At 32.8% G+C, this 16,401-nt stretch overlaps 1 protein-coding gene across 1 annotated transcript in view; it reads left to right on the forward strand.

Annotated features, from left to right (window-relative positions):
* The window catches only part of AGMO (alkylglycerol monooxygenase), a 310,424-nt gene that overhangs the window by 146,435 nt on the left and 147,588 nt on the right, over positions 1-16,401 (forward strand). The window contains exons 9-10 of the mRNA XM_081079360.1: positions 2,854-2,988; positions 4,514-4,630. Of these exons, the coding sequence (XP_080935486.1) occupies positions 2,854-2,988; positions 4,514-4,630 (252 nt within the window). The remainder of the gene's footprint in view (positions 1-2,853; positions 2,989-4,513; positions 4,631-16,401) is intronic.

Consider the following 16,401-nt stretch of genomic DNA (forward strand, 5'->3'; position numbering starts at 1 on the left):
CTGCTAAGACTTGTTGCAGTGGACCAGTTTTCTGTCAGACATGTGGTATTGGTTGTTCACTGGTCTCACTGGTTGGCACTAGAGAAATGAGGAATGTCTGTGAAGCTCCGAGCCGTCAGCAGCATACCACCACAAATGCTCCTGGGGTTCAGGACTAGTAAATGAGAAAAATATAAGAATGCTTGAAAAACTAAAAGGTCGGTCAATGACAGCTTTGTCCTGAGGACTGGGTTTACAGTGTTCAATAAGGGAGGAAATTACAGATTCATGTTGGGTCTGATTTTCAAACTGACTTCTTCCAATTTTAAAGAAAGTTAAAATAACAAAATACATTGACATCTATTGAGCTTTTAGTATGTTCAGGGCATTGCAAACAGCTCAGCACAAATGTGTAAGGTAACCATTACTAAAACCTTATGAAGTAGTGGTTGTTTTAGCCCCCCTTTTTTTTTTTTTTTTTTTTTTTTTTTTTTTTTTTTTTTAGTGGATGAAACTAAGGTTTCCAGGAGTTACATAATTCACCCAACTACACAGAACTTGTCAAATGCAAACTTAACCGAGGTGGGTTGCAGGCCAAGCCCAAAACTCATTTAACTCTATTTAAACTTTATAGTGTGCTTCCTCTTTACAGAAAAGGCCATCACAAATTGCCTTAATTTTTCAAGTGAAAGACTTTTTTTTTCATACTTTAAAATAGAAAAATTGATTATATCTCTTTTTCTCAACTACAGGACATTTTTTTTCTCTTTGTCTCTGTCTTTCTCTTCTTTCTCATCTCTTTATCTCAGGCATTATTAAGAACATATCTCTCAGGAGAATACTAATGAAATATTTCAGGGCACTTTCGTAATAAGCTTTATAGAATTGAAGCCAATTTAGAAATAATACATTGAAAGCTACTTCTTTATTTGGTGTAGTCCTGTCTCTTTCATAGGGAGATTAAAAAGGAAATAGACAACTTGGTCTCTGTCCTCTGTGAAAGAGCCTTTCCAACTTAATATGTATGTGAATCATGGGAAGACCTTATTAAAGTGTGGATTCTCTTCAGTAAGTCTCAGGTCTGTCCAAGATTCTGTGTTTCTAACAAGCTCCCAGGTTATATTCATGGCTAAATCTTTAGATAGAAAGGTTTTGGAAGCATACACTTTTGCTGAGGAAAAGCAGTTCATGTTGAGACAGAATAAGAGATTGAACACTATACTACACGAGCTGCACAAATAGTTGGATGATTAGGGTTTGGAGAGAGACAATATTTAGACAATCACAAGTGTTTATGAGCTGCTGCTGAATCTGTGTCAGGTTCAAATCTCTAAGCATGTACGCCTCACATAAACATTTCCTTTGGTATAGTAATTGTCACAGTTGTATCTAAGGTTTAGTCTCCTCCTACGTGCTCACTCACTTGTCAAAATGTCAAATTAGAAAGTTGTGATATTTAGGAGTTCCTGAAACTACAAAAACATATACTTACTTTCTCTTAAATTCCTTCATATTCAGCTAAATTTCTCACCTTTCCCTCAGAGGCATCAAACGCAACTTAGAATGGCCTCCACTAGATGGATTTTTTTTTCCTTATTATTCAGCATAAACTATTCACTTTGCTGTCCTTTGGGGTCCAGGAGTTTCAGGGCATTGAATAGCAAATGAGGGAGAAAGTATTCCTTATTTAAAAATGTTACCATGTATTTCTCATGGCTTGTGTCTGGTATGATAACAATAAAATAGTACTCAGTTTTCAAAAATAACACAACAGATTAGTATATTAATGTGTGTTATAACCCCACACACATTAATTTTCTGTATTATTGTTATTGCAAAACCCCAGGGTAAGTTTCCATCTAACATTTCCTTTTTCCTCAAAATCTGTTCCACTAAATCCTACGTGGTTCCTTAATTGCTTAAGATTCCATATTGCAATAGTTCAAGCAACTTTTTAAAAAAACATTTCATAATCCTAGCAGTTTAAATTCTTTAAGAGACAGGGAAAATGTCGGTGAGACCACAAATTCTGATGGAGCCAAAACTTCTTTCTACCTTAAGTTATTACTACATTTATGATAGAGCTCTTCTTTACCGTCTATAAGTGATGTCCGCCATCTAGGATTATTTTTAATCCTATGATGTATTTATGAGGACAAGTATGGCATTTATAGCTAATTATCCCGATAGCTAATATTTATTGGGTACTTATTATGTATGGACATGCTTTTAACTTCTGTACATGTCAAATATGTGTTATATAAAAAATGTGGATTCCTATTATAAACTTCAAGGCAAAGTTTTGACTCAGCAAACTTTTTCTTTTCTCATAACAGAATATAGTCTATGTAATACTAAAAAGTCTACTATTTAAATAACTTTGAAATATTTCCTTGATATAACTTGATATAACTCAATACAGTAAATAAAGGATTATTATTAAAATATGTGACACATATCCAATGTTTGTATGTTTGCATATTCAACCTAATATCCATTTAGCAAAACTTTAAAAAACGATGTCATATTAAGCACACAGGCTGCTAGTTAATTCTGTTGGAATCAAAGCCTCTTAACTCATTTTTTTCTACTTTGCTGAGTTTCTAAACAATTGACCTATAAATAATAATTTTGTGGAGCTTCAGAAATATTGACTCATTTAATTTTGAAGTCATGCAGAATGCATACAATGAATTACAGTTTGTAATTCAAGTGCGTATTAATTAACATTAATCAAATATACATAACCTATATATTAAAGAAAATATGTAAATTACATTAAACAATAAAATAAAATACATGAGTTATTGTATTTAATCTTTTTGTTAAGACGTTTTCTTATTTAAAAAAAGACCTATATTTTTATTTTTCTAGTTCCACCATTTAGTGTACATGTGGACTACATTCTGGGCCACACCTGGATTCTTCAATAAGTTTTCTGTCATATTTAAAGGACCAGGATGGGGTCCAGGTAAACCAAGACTTGGATTGAGTGAAGAAATCCCAGAGGTAAGTAGAGTTCATTGGTTTGGTCATGGTGAAAGTTGGTTTCCTATTGTCAGGCCTACATCTTGACTATATGTATGCTGACTTCATGCAAATCGGGGAAAAAAAAAAAAAAGAAAAGAAAGAAAAAAAAGTCGTTCTCTTAGGCAGATGCAGACTTGTGGTGCATAGCTTAATGAGTAGACACCACCTAGGGGCCAATAAGAGGGGTGGCTTCTTCCAGGTAGACACTGCCTCTCACCAGGAAGCATGGTTTAGGGGATAGAGCAGAGGCTGTCTTTCAGATCCACCAAACCCACAACCAGGAGACTTTGTGTAGTGTAGAAACTCATGTGGCTCCGTCACAGAATCCTAACACACTGGAGAAGGAGGGAGCCTTAAAGCTGATTCAGTCTAGCCTTTATTTTGTTCATGAAACACTGAGTTCTTCAGAATGGAATGTCTAAAGTCACACCAAGATGATGCAGTTACTGGATTGAACCATAACTCTATTAATTGGCATTAAACACAGAAATCCCATTTAAAAACAGAAATAAGCAAGGTAGACATTAAAAGCACTGGAAACTAAATTAAAAATTCAGTTTCATTCTCAAGTTCCCCTTATAGACAGGGAAAAGGAATTTCTTTCCAATCATTCAAGATTTATGTTGTAATTCCTAATCAAAATAACTGTCAATAGTAATTTAGAAACAACAGAAATAAGAAACTGCTGTTGATTTCAAAGATAATTATGAGTATAAAAATTGCCCAATATTTCAAGGGAATAATATTATATGTTCTTTTGGGCATTGTTATTATTTTTCAAAAAATCCTGATCTTCATAAGGATGTTTTCTTGCCTAGTTACAAAAGCTGCTGTGTTGATATTTCAATACTTTTGGTTATGCTCTAAATCAGTTATGTAATAATATGCTAACTTGACATAGGTGAAAATATTTGGCTTATTTTAGCTCTAAAAAGTCTATTTAACTGTGGTCTCTTTATTGTTTTTCTTTTTTTTTCAATAGATAACCTAAAGTGAATGTTTTAAAGTCATGTTTTTGCTTAAGCTCCATTAAAAAAGAATTGTAATATTTTTGGGAAACTCTAGTTTGCAAAAACTTTTTCCAATACAACAATATTTCCCTTTGAGGCATAATTATCTACATTACCCAAAGTCACCTTCCATTTTCTCTTTTACTATCCCTCATGTTTAATCATGAACACATTTTGTATTCATATTTTCATATTTCATGTTTTCATGTTTATTTTGGTTATGTTTATCATCAGTACATATTGCTGAATCAGTTCTTACATTGCTCTACATAAGGCAGACTAAATCAGAATTATAACACTTCTGAAATGAAAAACAAGTCTCCTAACTTTTACATTTTTTCTATCAAAAAAATGAATGTTAGAGTAATACTGGACATGAAAAATAGCTAAACCTTTCATTTCTTTTTGCAATATCTCTTTTTTACTAGTGTGGATTTCAGTAAGAGGAATAAAGAAAGGAGCGATATAAAGGAAAATATTTCTTGTTTTCCTAGGTGACGGGGAAAGAAGTTCCCTTCTCATCACCAGCGTCTCAACTATTAAGGATATACTCAGTTGTACAGTTTGCTCTGATGCTAGCATTTTATGAAGATACCTTTGCAGACAGAGCTGTAAGTGCTGCCCATTTTAAATAGTATGAAAAATCATTTGTCATTTTGTTTGAGAAAAATATCTCACACCTAAACAGGTCAATTAATTCTTCTAGACGACTGAATGTATATTAAGTATGTCCAAAGTGTTTCAATATAGAATGTCCCTCAAATGGTATACTATTGATCTAAATAATTAATGAGAATTAATCTGCCACAAATAAATCCTCAACAAGTACAACAAAAGTACTCCAGAAGTTAGAATTAAATGTGTTTAGGAATGCATACTTTATATTAATTTCAACATACTTATCTTCTATTAGAGAATACTCTGATACCCTGACTTTCGAAAGTTTTCAATGTAGTGTGTATTTCACTTGTTTTGTTCTTTCTAAATATTCAGAATATTCAGTTTGTCTTATTCACACATAAGAGCACTGGACCAGGGTTTAGAATCTGCATTCTAATTCAGGCATTACCACCTGGGGTTATTTTTTTGGCCACATAAGAATACTCTCACTGCCTACATTTTGGACAAAAACAAAAATCACATAATGTATTTAAAAATGTACTGTAAATTGTAAAAAGATAAAAAAACATGTGTTTTTAAATACTTGTTTTCTAAATTTATTTACATTATGTTCTTCTAAAAATAATTTATAGTAGTTCAAAAAGGTACATAACTTATAGTAAGGTAACTAATTTGAAGTAGGTGAGATTGAAAATGGAATCACAGAAGAGCAGAAAAGAATCCGTGTCTCTGACTTTGTTACTAAGAAGATATGTACCTCATGAAACAACCTCACTAAATCAGAAATTTTGAGGGCTCACATAGTAGCTGTTTGAATAATAATTATGCTTTAAAGAAATACAGGGAGAAGAGTTTCTATTTCCAGCAAAATATTGGTTTAGATATACCAATTTCTTTTTAAGGCGTACAGAACACCTAGAATTGCTGGATGAGATATATACTTTTAAAAGCCTCTTTCAAGGTATTGCATAGATGAGCTGACAAAAATTTGAGGTACTCCTTAGAGACGAAAAATGTTGAGAGAATATGAATCCAAGGAAGAAAACAGTGCTAATCCTGACAGCTGTCCCAGAGCATTGAATAATCTCTGTTTGTGTGAGACCTTAAGGGACCAGACAAAGCCAAGAACGTTGCATAGGTGGGAAGTCATATAAAGAACTTCAAACAAAACAACTGAAACCAAAAAGTAACACTCTCCTGGAAGGGATGGGGGTAGAATGAAAAGACGAAAACATGGAAAGGAAACTCGTTTAGAGTGGACTTGGCTTTGAGGTAGCAGGAAAAAAAGTCTTCCCTGAGCATTTTTTACTACAAACCAGCCCTCACTCCAATATAAATCTAGGATTCATACTAACCATTGATTTATAAGCCTATAAGATATAGTTTCAAGTGATCTCAGATTAGGTATCATGTGTTTAAAAGACCCATGTTCAAATCGTGCTTAGAGCAATTTCTTAACTCAAGTCTCAGCTTACTCCCACAGATAAAGTTTCAATGACTATAAACTCAGAGATAAAAAGCACAGAAACACACCAGGAGCAAAGCTAACATGACAAAGCATTAGTAGAAACAAACAAACAAACAAAACAATAGAATTAAACCCTCAAAAGCAACAGATTTTGGAAATTAAATCAATTAAAACATAAATTAATAAATTTAATATGTTTGAAGAAATTAAAAATTATGAAAAATCAAGAAACGAGAATATAAAAAATGATGAGGCATATTTAGAAATAAACAAATTAAACTTCTAAAACATAAATATAATGGACATGAAGACGTCAATAACTTAAATAACAGTTTAAGGACAAATGAAGAGAGTATTGGTTCATTTCAAGACAGAGCCAAAAACTTATCCATTATACAGTGCTAAAAGATAATGGGATTTTAAAAATGATGGAAGTTATTTTTAGACATAAAAATACTGTGAAAAGTTCTAAAAAAAGAGAGAGAGATACAAGAATCCAGTCAAAATGTGAATGAACGTAATTATGATTAGTGGCAGTGAATCCATGCAAGATAAAATTATGTTTTTCAAAGAATAAGTCTGTGCTATTGAGAGATATCAGTCCATCCATGAAAAAAATGTAATTGATAGAAATTAATAAATAATATGTACAGAAAAGTTAGTCTACTAGAGGATTATTTTTAATAATTTTAATGTATACACTCTATGAAATTAAGAAAGAAGTCTACTTGAAGTAGGTTACTGGGTGTATTTGGCTGGACTTTTTGGTTGTATGTGGTAGAAATTCAATCCAGAGTGAATTTATTAACTCATATAACGGAAGAGTCTGGAATTTTTCTTCTTCTAGCAGTGCTGGATCCAATGAGTTAAATAATGTCATCAGTACTCTTGTCATTCTTTCTTACAGCTATGCTTTTGTCAAAGTGCAGATTCTCCTAAAGCCTCTCAGCCTTCATGGAAACAGGGAGGCTACTAGCAGCTCTAACTTTAAATACTGACACACAAAAAGAACTCGGGAAGTGAAAGTTTTAAATTGGTGTTTGATTAAATTGGCTTAATATCAGATGAATCTTGGTTCATCTGATTATCACTGAACCAAGCGGTGTGATCACGCCTGGATCACAGACCATTCAGTCTGAATGAGAAGACAAGGTCAGCTCCCCAGGATCCTCATGGTCTGAAAGGAGGGATAGGATAGTTTGAAAGAAAAATACAGAAAAAGTGAAATAGACTCGCGTAGGCAAAAATCATGTGTTAAATCTATATAAATTATTGTTACTCATAAATATGTGATTTGAACTTATTAAAGTCTTTAAACACTTATGAAATGCAGAATAACATATAAACCTTACCACAGGATACCAGAAATATCTTAAGAATAGTGTGGTATGAAATATACTGGCTTACTGTTTGCTCTTTCACATATATGAGCTACAATAGTGAAATCAATTCCACATTGTAGCATCACATTCTCCTTTAGTTCAAAAGAGACAAAATTTGAACCCAAGAGTTTATTTCAGGAACAAAGCTATCTTTAAAGCAGGATGAACTACATCTCTCTAAGCAGTGCACCTGTAAATATCAAACTACCATAATGATTAGACTTATTAATTGCTTAACGTAAGCCCTCATAATTATCTCTTCAAGTATTACAAAATTAACCCATAACCAATTGCTTTGTCAAATTACTTTATCTTAATCTGTTCACCTGAATTATAACAAAATATGCATGCATTAATACACTTCAGGTAGTTGAATGAGACTAGAAGAAAAGCTAGATTGTATGCAAATATCTAACTCTCAGTATAAACTAATTAGTGTTGACTACAGTTTGCATTATTGAATTTTTCAGTTGTACTAAATAAAATTCCCAAATAAATTATACTAATTTATAGAAAGAAAAATGGAAATTTATCCATTTTTATTTTGAAATAGAGACCCTTAACATTAAGTTCACCAAGAGATTTGAATATCTAGGCATGTGTGACTGCATGCTAGGTAAAAATGTAGCCAGACACTATGTATATTAAAAGATGTAACTTATAGCATGGTTTTCTCAAGATTTTTCTACACCGGTAAAAAGTATATGAGAAACTCATGTAGATATATTGACAAAGAGAAATATCGAGTGTTGAAATCTCTCTCAAACTGAAATTAGAGTTGGAGACAGCTTCATTCCTGACATAAATTAATTTTGAAAAGGTGCATTTGCTTGTTTCCCACACATGTTTTTCTTTGCTAAAAATGTGCTGTGCAACTAAAAAAAAAAAGTTACTTGTTTGCAAAATTCTATAGTGCCTTTCTAGTCTCAGGGATGTTTGAAAGCATATGAAGACATTAAAATCCAACAGCAATATTTTTTTTCCAGATTCACTGTAGCCAATAATCACACAGAAAAGTTGTGGCTGACTTGTAATTGGGGTCCCCGCTGTGGTCCCACAGCCCTTTCTGTTTATGCATATACCAGAGTAGATAAATACTTACTTGTTTTATGTGTGCAAGTTTTGTATAAATAACTTTGGGAGTCAAAAAAGCAATTTGATGGCCACCACAAAGGTGTAAAAGGCACATTCCTTTCTCTCTGAAACTTGCAATGCATACATTTAAATATATAATGTTTGGTTTAGTGATATGACCCACAGACTTTTATGTTGATTTTGGTTTAGTAATGCTTGAGAAATCAATTCCTTAGCTGACAGGGTTCACTTCATGGGGTGATATCATGAATACGCATTTGAAATGAAAATATGGACGCACTAGTATGTTTCCAAAGTAAAAGTATAAAGGCAATGCTCTCCTTTTAAATAAAGACACACTTAAAATAGTTTGAATATTTAACAGTTTATAATAGAATGTGTAAAAAGTTACTGCAGATATGTTTTCACACATTATTTGATGATATATTTCAAGTTAATTAGGCATCTGAGGATATCCAATATAAATTTAGAAACAGATTTTTATAGTTTTAATCTCTCCTGGATGTTGATGTCTGTAAAACATTATGGGTACTGCAATTTTGTAACTAATGTTTCGTGTTGACATATTTTAACAGACCCTTTGAAAAAAATCAATACAGTTAACTGTACTCTCATAACAGAGTGTCACTTGCACAAATTTGATCTAGCTTACGTCCTACATGAAATCTCTCAAATCAATATCCCATGTATACTCTTAGAGTTTTCTTCCAGTTCAGTCCACCGGGATTTAATTTAATTTCCTAAAGTTTTTAGGTGGTAACTAAAGTAATGTGAAAAAAAGAAATGTGAGCCAAAATGAGCATCAATTATAACTTAAAGCCATGAAATAAATATAATAAATGTGTAGTAAAGAAAGGATATTAGCAAAAGCTACCTGACTAATAAGAATATACTCCAGGAACTTAGAAAAGTAATAATAATTCATTATCCAATGAACAATATAGCTTTTTTCCACTATATGGAAATATAACAAAGTAGAAACCTGTACATTAAAAGTGTCATTTACATGAAATAATGAACTATTAAATGTGAAATTAAATATCTTCATACTATTAGTGTAGTGTTGTCTCAAAATGTGGTCAGTACCAGGAAGTTCCTTCCAAAGTTATCATATAATAAACACAACTATAAGTTGCTTATAATTTGAATTATGATCTCATTTTGATTTATTAAAAATATCTAAAAATTAGACATCTTATTCAGCTTTCGAAACTCCAAATCTAAATGCACATTTCTTGGAAATCATATTTCCTTCTTAAAAGTAATCCTCATGAAAAGGAACTTTGTCTCTCTGAGACTGTCCTTTAACATCTCTTTTTCTCTTTTGTGTTTTGGGAAATGACAGAAGGGTATATAGCTTATTAGTGAAAAATTAAACGTTTTCTGTCTAAAGTATAGAGAGAGCTGATGTACTGATTTCAGTGAGATCTTGAGGCAAATACTAATAATTCAGTGTGACTTCATTAACCACCCGAAACAGTTCTTTTGAACAGCCAAGAGATATGTCGACGTGGGTATCTTCCAAAAACTGTTGTAGGACCTTTCATTGCTGAGGTTGCAGAGACTTAGATTAATTATTAACCAAGACTGAGACAAGACCCTTCCATGTTTTCTACCCAGTGCCCAATGAATGATGAGGTTGTCCAGGTGGGCTGGTGGGAACGTGCAGTATAACTGGCCTTGTGAGGGTGCTAGCTTTGCAATCTCTTATCCTTTCCTGACCTCCAGTTTCCTCACATGCATGACCTGTTTGGTACCCTCTGCAGATTTCTAGAGTTCTCTCTCTGCAGCTCTCTCCCATTTGGTACTGTGTCTTCCAAACAACAGCCTTCTTAGTTTCTCAGAAACTGTTGTATCTCCTCAACTCAGGGAGTCCAACAGGTTTCCTTGGGTTCCTTCTGTGCTGCAGCCTAGGAACATTCTCAAACTAGTAAGCTGGGGCAATAGTAAACGTCATGCCATTTATATCTTTTTCCTGGAATCAATGACCTTTGTTGCCTTATGTCAGTCTTGAAAACAATTGTTTCAGATATATTTTTGGGTTTTTTTGCTGTTGTTCAAGTGGGAGTGTAAATCAGTCCTTGTTTTTCTATCTTATCAGTTACACATTTATATTTTAATGGAGTGCAATCATAGCCTAAACTATCATTGTAACATAACTATTCTTTAAGTATTTAAAGTTTTTAAAATGCATCTTTTTGCTTTTATTTCTTACAAAATTTTGCATACATGCACTAATTACATATCAATTCACTGTTTCTAAGCTATAGATTCCTTATACTTTTTAGCCAATATGCTTTCACCTTTGATGCATTTATTTTGTTTGCTTCTTGCTTGAAATTCTAGAAAATTTTCATTCTAATTATATTCCTTTTTCTATGCTTCGACAGTAGCTACGAGGGGTTTCTGAAATTTTAGAAAAAAAGAGTAAAGTCAATATTGACATTTTTTTTTTTTTAAGAGCAAGATCTTATTTTAAGGTAAATTCTTGAGATCTACATACAATTACAAATTGCATTATGGTATCACCCTGGGTTCTGTTCCTGTGTCTACACATATGCTGTAATATTGGGAAACATCTTCAAACCTTAGGTTTCACCATGACAAATCCAGTGGCTCAAGGCATCTGGAAGGCGGAGCCCTCAGAGTTATAAGGGTGATGAGGCAGCCCAGCACGTAAGCCAGCAACTCTATCTGCTGCCTTCACCTTAGAGGTTACAAAGGTTTAAGTAGCAGATGACTTTGACCTCATTTTAAAGATGTTTGGGAAGGGAATGAATATTTTGAGTCAAATTAATGACTTTAATAGTCCTTCTCAGACAACTTTCAGAGAAATTCCTAAAAATGCATCATTTTGAACATATAGATACAGAGAACAAACTGATGGTTGCCAGAGGGGCGGGGAGTTGAGAAGCTGAGGAAAAAGGTGAAGGGGTTAAGAAATACAAATTGGTAGTTACAAAATAGTCATGGGAATGTAAAGCATAGCATAGAGAATATAGTCAGTAATGTGGCAGCAACTATGTGTAGTGCCAGGTGTGTACTAGACTAATAGTGGGGATCACTGCATAAATTATAACAATGTCTAACGCCTATGCTGTACATCTGAAACTAATATAAAATAACATTGAATGTCAACTGTATCTGGAAAAAAAATATTTTTTTTAAATGCATCACCTTGTTATAACAAAATCCAGGCATTTTTTTTTCTAAGTCCTTACAATAAAATGATTGAAAAATTCTCAGATCATCTTTGACAATGTACAAAGTTTAATAAAAATAATTTTTATATGGAAGTATACTATTGTTTTAGGATGTAGCATAATATATGGGGCTGATATATCCCTTTGTGGAATTTATCAGATGGGAAAATATGAAAGGTAATTGTGTTGACCATCAGAATTTTTCCATGGAAGGGTAAGAGGGTGATATCTCCATTCAAGATGAAAAAGGCTTTCTCCTTTTTATCTGTAATCAAAGGCAGGACTCCCACAAGTTCACTCATGGTTTAAGCAGCATTGCATCAAACATGTAATTCTGGAGTTCCTATGTAGTTAGTATCATTTCCTGAATATTTATTTTTTCCCCATCTCCTTAAAGAAAGTTCAGAGAGGTAGAGTTCTTCAGACACACATATCTGGACAGTCATTCCTGTACTGAGAAATCTATGGAAATAAGTGCTACCAAATTTCTTGGGATTTGAAAGATAATTTTAAAGGAGGAGGAAAAAATCCTCACAAATTTTTTGTGGCCTTCCTCATGTTTTTGTTTTTTGTTTTTTTTTTGTCTTTTTTTTAAATTTTTTTTCGTAAAGACTTATGATGCATTCAAAAGTTAATTTATAATAATTCCATTTTAGCACTTTACACCAGCAATATTTTCTGAAATATATACCAGCAGTGGATGGTATGAAATGGGAGTAAACCCAATGAAAAATAAAATGTTAGCTGTTATAAAAAACTAACAAGCTTTATGTCATTTCACATATTGTTTATAACATGGGAGACTAAGTGTTTATAATGGTCAAAGCCTATAAATTATCTTCTATTTTTTTTAATCCTTTTTGCTCTAGTGTAGCTGGCCTGTGGTCATATCAGCAGAGATTAAAGAAGTGTGATTTCTATGACAGGAATTTTGTCTTTCTTGCTCTCTCTCTTAAACTCATATGCACCATAGTGCTTAGCAAATGCTCTATAAATATTCATGGAATGAATGTGTAGAAATTGGAAATGATCCATTTATTGTATGCCTTAATTAGCCTATCAAAGGATGCTCTATGGAAAAACTTAGGAGTTCCTTAGAAAAATGAGCTTGAAATGAAGCATACGCATTCTACATTGAATTCCTTCTTATAGTAATCTTAGCTTCCTTTAAACTCAAACTCATATAAGACAATTCTGTTTTTTAAGTAATTAAGTGAGTGTATAAATATTAAAGGATTTAATATTTGACATATTTACATTGTAAAACATGTTAATATTAAGGTATTAATATTAAATTATTAAATATTAAATTATGGAGTAATTATATTATAATTGTAAGGGACTAAATATTGATATTAAATTAAATATTTAAGTATTTAATCAATATTGAAGTATTGATTAAGCCAGTTAATCATTTAATGTAAACCATTGATGTTAAAGGTATGCCTATAGAAACAGAAATGTAAAATATTCATTCATTTGGTTAGTCATTCAAAAAACATGTATTGTGTACTGACTATGTGCCAAGCAAGGTTCTAGGCCCTTAGGATGTAATAGTGAATCAAGAGATAAAAGCCTCTCAGGAAGCTTGCATTCTAGCCGGAGGAGTCAGACAACAGCTAGAGAATGCACAGACAAGTGTATGGAAGTGATAAATTGTATGGAGAACAATACAAGATACTAAGGTTATAGAGAGTTATGGAGAAGTGCTGTTTTACATATGGCACATAAGAATGTGCATTTGAGTAGTTACCCAAATAAAATGAAGGAGTGAATCATAGGGATCTCTGGGGAACTGATTCTAACAGAAGGAACAGTAGGTGAAACACATGAGTAAGAAGGATGCTTGTTATGTTCAAGAAAGAGCAAATTTTCTAATATGGGTTAAGAATGAAAGACTCATGGATTAACCTTCAGATTCCTAGGGAATAATATAATAATAGGAGGTATGTTGTGGATAGGCCAGAGTAAGGACTTCACGCTCTATTCTGAGATTTGAAGCTCTTGGAGGATTTAGAACATAAGAGTGATATGATATGACATGTTTTAAAAGTATAACTCTGACTATACAGTGGGGGGTAGAAGGCCATGATAGGTGGATATGCAATTTTAGAAGTAGAGATTACAGTTAGGAGGGTATTTTAATTGTAGAGATTGTGTTGGGGTGGAATAGGACATTAGTTGTGCTATTTGTAACAAATACCTTTATTCTGGATATATTTCAAAAATAATGCTGACATTTATCTCTGGTGTATTAGAAGTAGACAGTGAGAGATGAAGTCAGGGATAAGTCACAGGCTCTTGGCTGGAACTATTGAAAAACCAGTAGAGGGGCCTTACCTAAGATAAAGAAAACTGGGGAATGTGTTTTGTGGAGGAGGAAATCTTATACAGGGTTGTAGACAAACTAAGTTGCAGATGCCTATTAGACAAGTAGAGGCATTGACTAGACAGCTGGATAGCTGTATTCAATTGATTGTTAACTCCAAGTTCAGTAGCCAGGAAGCAATTGGTGGATAGAGGATTTGGTTTTTGTTTTTGTTTGTTGTTTGTTTGATTGTTGTTGTTTTGTCCAAGGATCATAAATTCCCTAACCAAAACAAAAAATACATTTTGTCCTATCTTTGAATTTCTTGTGATATTTGTAAGAGCTAGTGAATCTTTTATTTGTTTTTTTATCTTATTGTAATTAGTTAAGATCAGTCTAAGCACCATTTGGAAAATTTGCATAGCCTGAACATAATCACAATAATCATCATGACCATGAATTGACTTCTTACTTTGTGTAAATCACTCTTCTAAGTACTTCATTATAGTCTTGCCAAACTTATGTTTTATTTCAAATGTACAAGAAACTTAATGGAGCTTTAGAAATATGCTGAATAATTTGCCCATGTTTATATGGTTGATAGGTTTGCATAATTCAAAACCCTATATTCTTATAGAACATATAAAATTATGCTATAGTTTTGGGGCACAACTCATTTTTTCCCTTCCATATGAATTTTTTCCCCTAAAAAATACAAAGGAAGCGATAATGGTGAAAGAAGCAATTTAAAAAAAAAAAAACATTTCCCATAGACAAATATCAATCTACTCAAGCACACCTACTTATTTTTACCACCAAGAAAATATTTTTCTGGTATTTTTTGCTTCATGTCCCAAAGCAGTCACTGCTGAATTCCACATACTTAAACAGCACTCTCCTGCTCTCCACTAAAACATTCTGGCATCCACTGAGCTCCCCATCCTATATCTGAAATCTACCATAACACTGTCCCCATACTCCTAAACATTCTGACAATTTTTATTCAAATTTATGACCACTCAGCAATATTCTTCTACTAACCTATTGTTTTGGAAGGTTTAAAACCTCTTGGCAATTCCGTGTGCCATCCCAGGTATATGGATAATGAATAGAGAGGTGTTAGAAATTGCCCATGAGAAATCAGGCTGGTTTATAAGATGGTGTGGAGCTGAGGTTTTGGACGTGAGCAGTAATTGCTTATTGTTTATAACTTTGAACTGATGCATTTTAATTGTAGGTATGTATGTTAGTTAATAATGAGTTGAAATTACCTCTAGTTATTTCAGGGAAAGGCAAAGAGAGAAAGAAAAGTGTTTGCATAATGTTTTGATCACTATTGTAGCCAACCTGTCATATTACATCCTGGTGTTCTCATAAAGGTGAAATGTAAACACCATCAGTGAGTAGAGAAATTATCTAGGGGCTGTGTATCCAACTCCTTGCTTTTACTGATCTATGTGCAATCTAAAGCAGTATTCATCTGGCCCTAAACATTAGCTATGTGAACTTCAATTTAGATCTCTGTTCCTGCCCCCTTTAAATTTGTTGCTCATATGTATTTTACCATCATGACACTTCGGGGTCAGAAAGGTCTATTTTGAACTTCATGGCATCATTTATTTCTGTGTGATGATGGAAAAGTTACTTAATCCTTTGAGTCCCAGTTTGTTTGTTTGTTCATATATGCAGCAGATAGAATGCAAAAGGTTGTTGGGTCTATAAAAAGAATTAAAGTATGTAACATGCATAGTGTAGAAGCCATGAAATAGCATATTTTCCATAAACATTATTAAATTTTTACATGTAAACAAAATGTGTAATTAACTTATAACTAAGACAAAATAGGTTGTTTTGTTATACTAATTCAAATGTAATATTTGACATTACATATAAACGTATAGATTTTATAAAATATGAGTAGGAGTGTGTATGCAATCTCTTTCATATATGTGTTTGCACTCAAACACATTCTTCTTAAATATTTTGTGTATTAGAGACAGCTTTGGGTTTGAAACCACAAAGAATTGGTGATATTAAAAATAGCTATTGGAATGTGGCATTTATTCATAAACATGTAAGTGATTTCTCCATACGTGAGAGCATAGGTACTTCAAAGAATTGTGAAAGTCAAAACTTTAAAGGAGAATTTTTAGAAAGAACACATTTAGCAAAATATTACTGTGGAATTGTCTAACTCATTCTCCAAGTGCCTAACAAGATAACTAAACGACATTAGGAAAACCAAAATGTCCTCTTGAAAATAGCAACCTCTTTGGAACATGTCAGTGACAAATGGTGCGGTATA

This window comes from Rhinolophus hipposideros (assembly GCF_964194185.1).
Source record: "Rhinolophus hipposideros genome assembly, chromosome: 18".
NCBI classification, from domain to species: Eukaryota; Metazoa; Chordata; class Mammalia; order Chiroptera; family Rhinolophidae; genus Rhinolophus; species Rhinolophus hipposideros.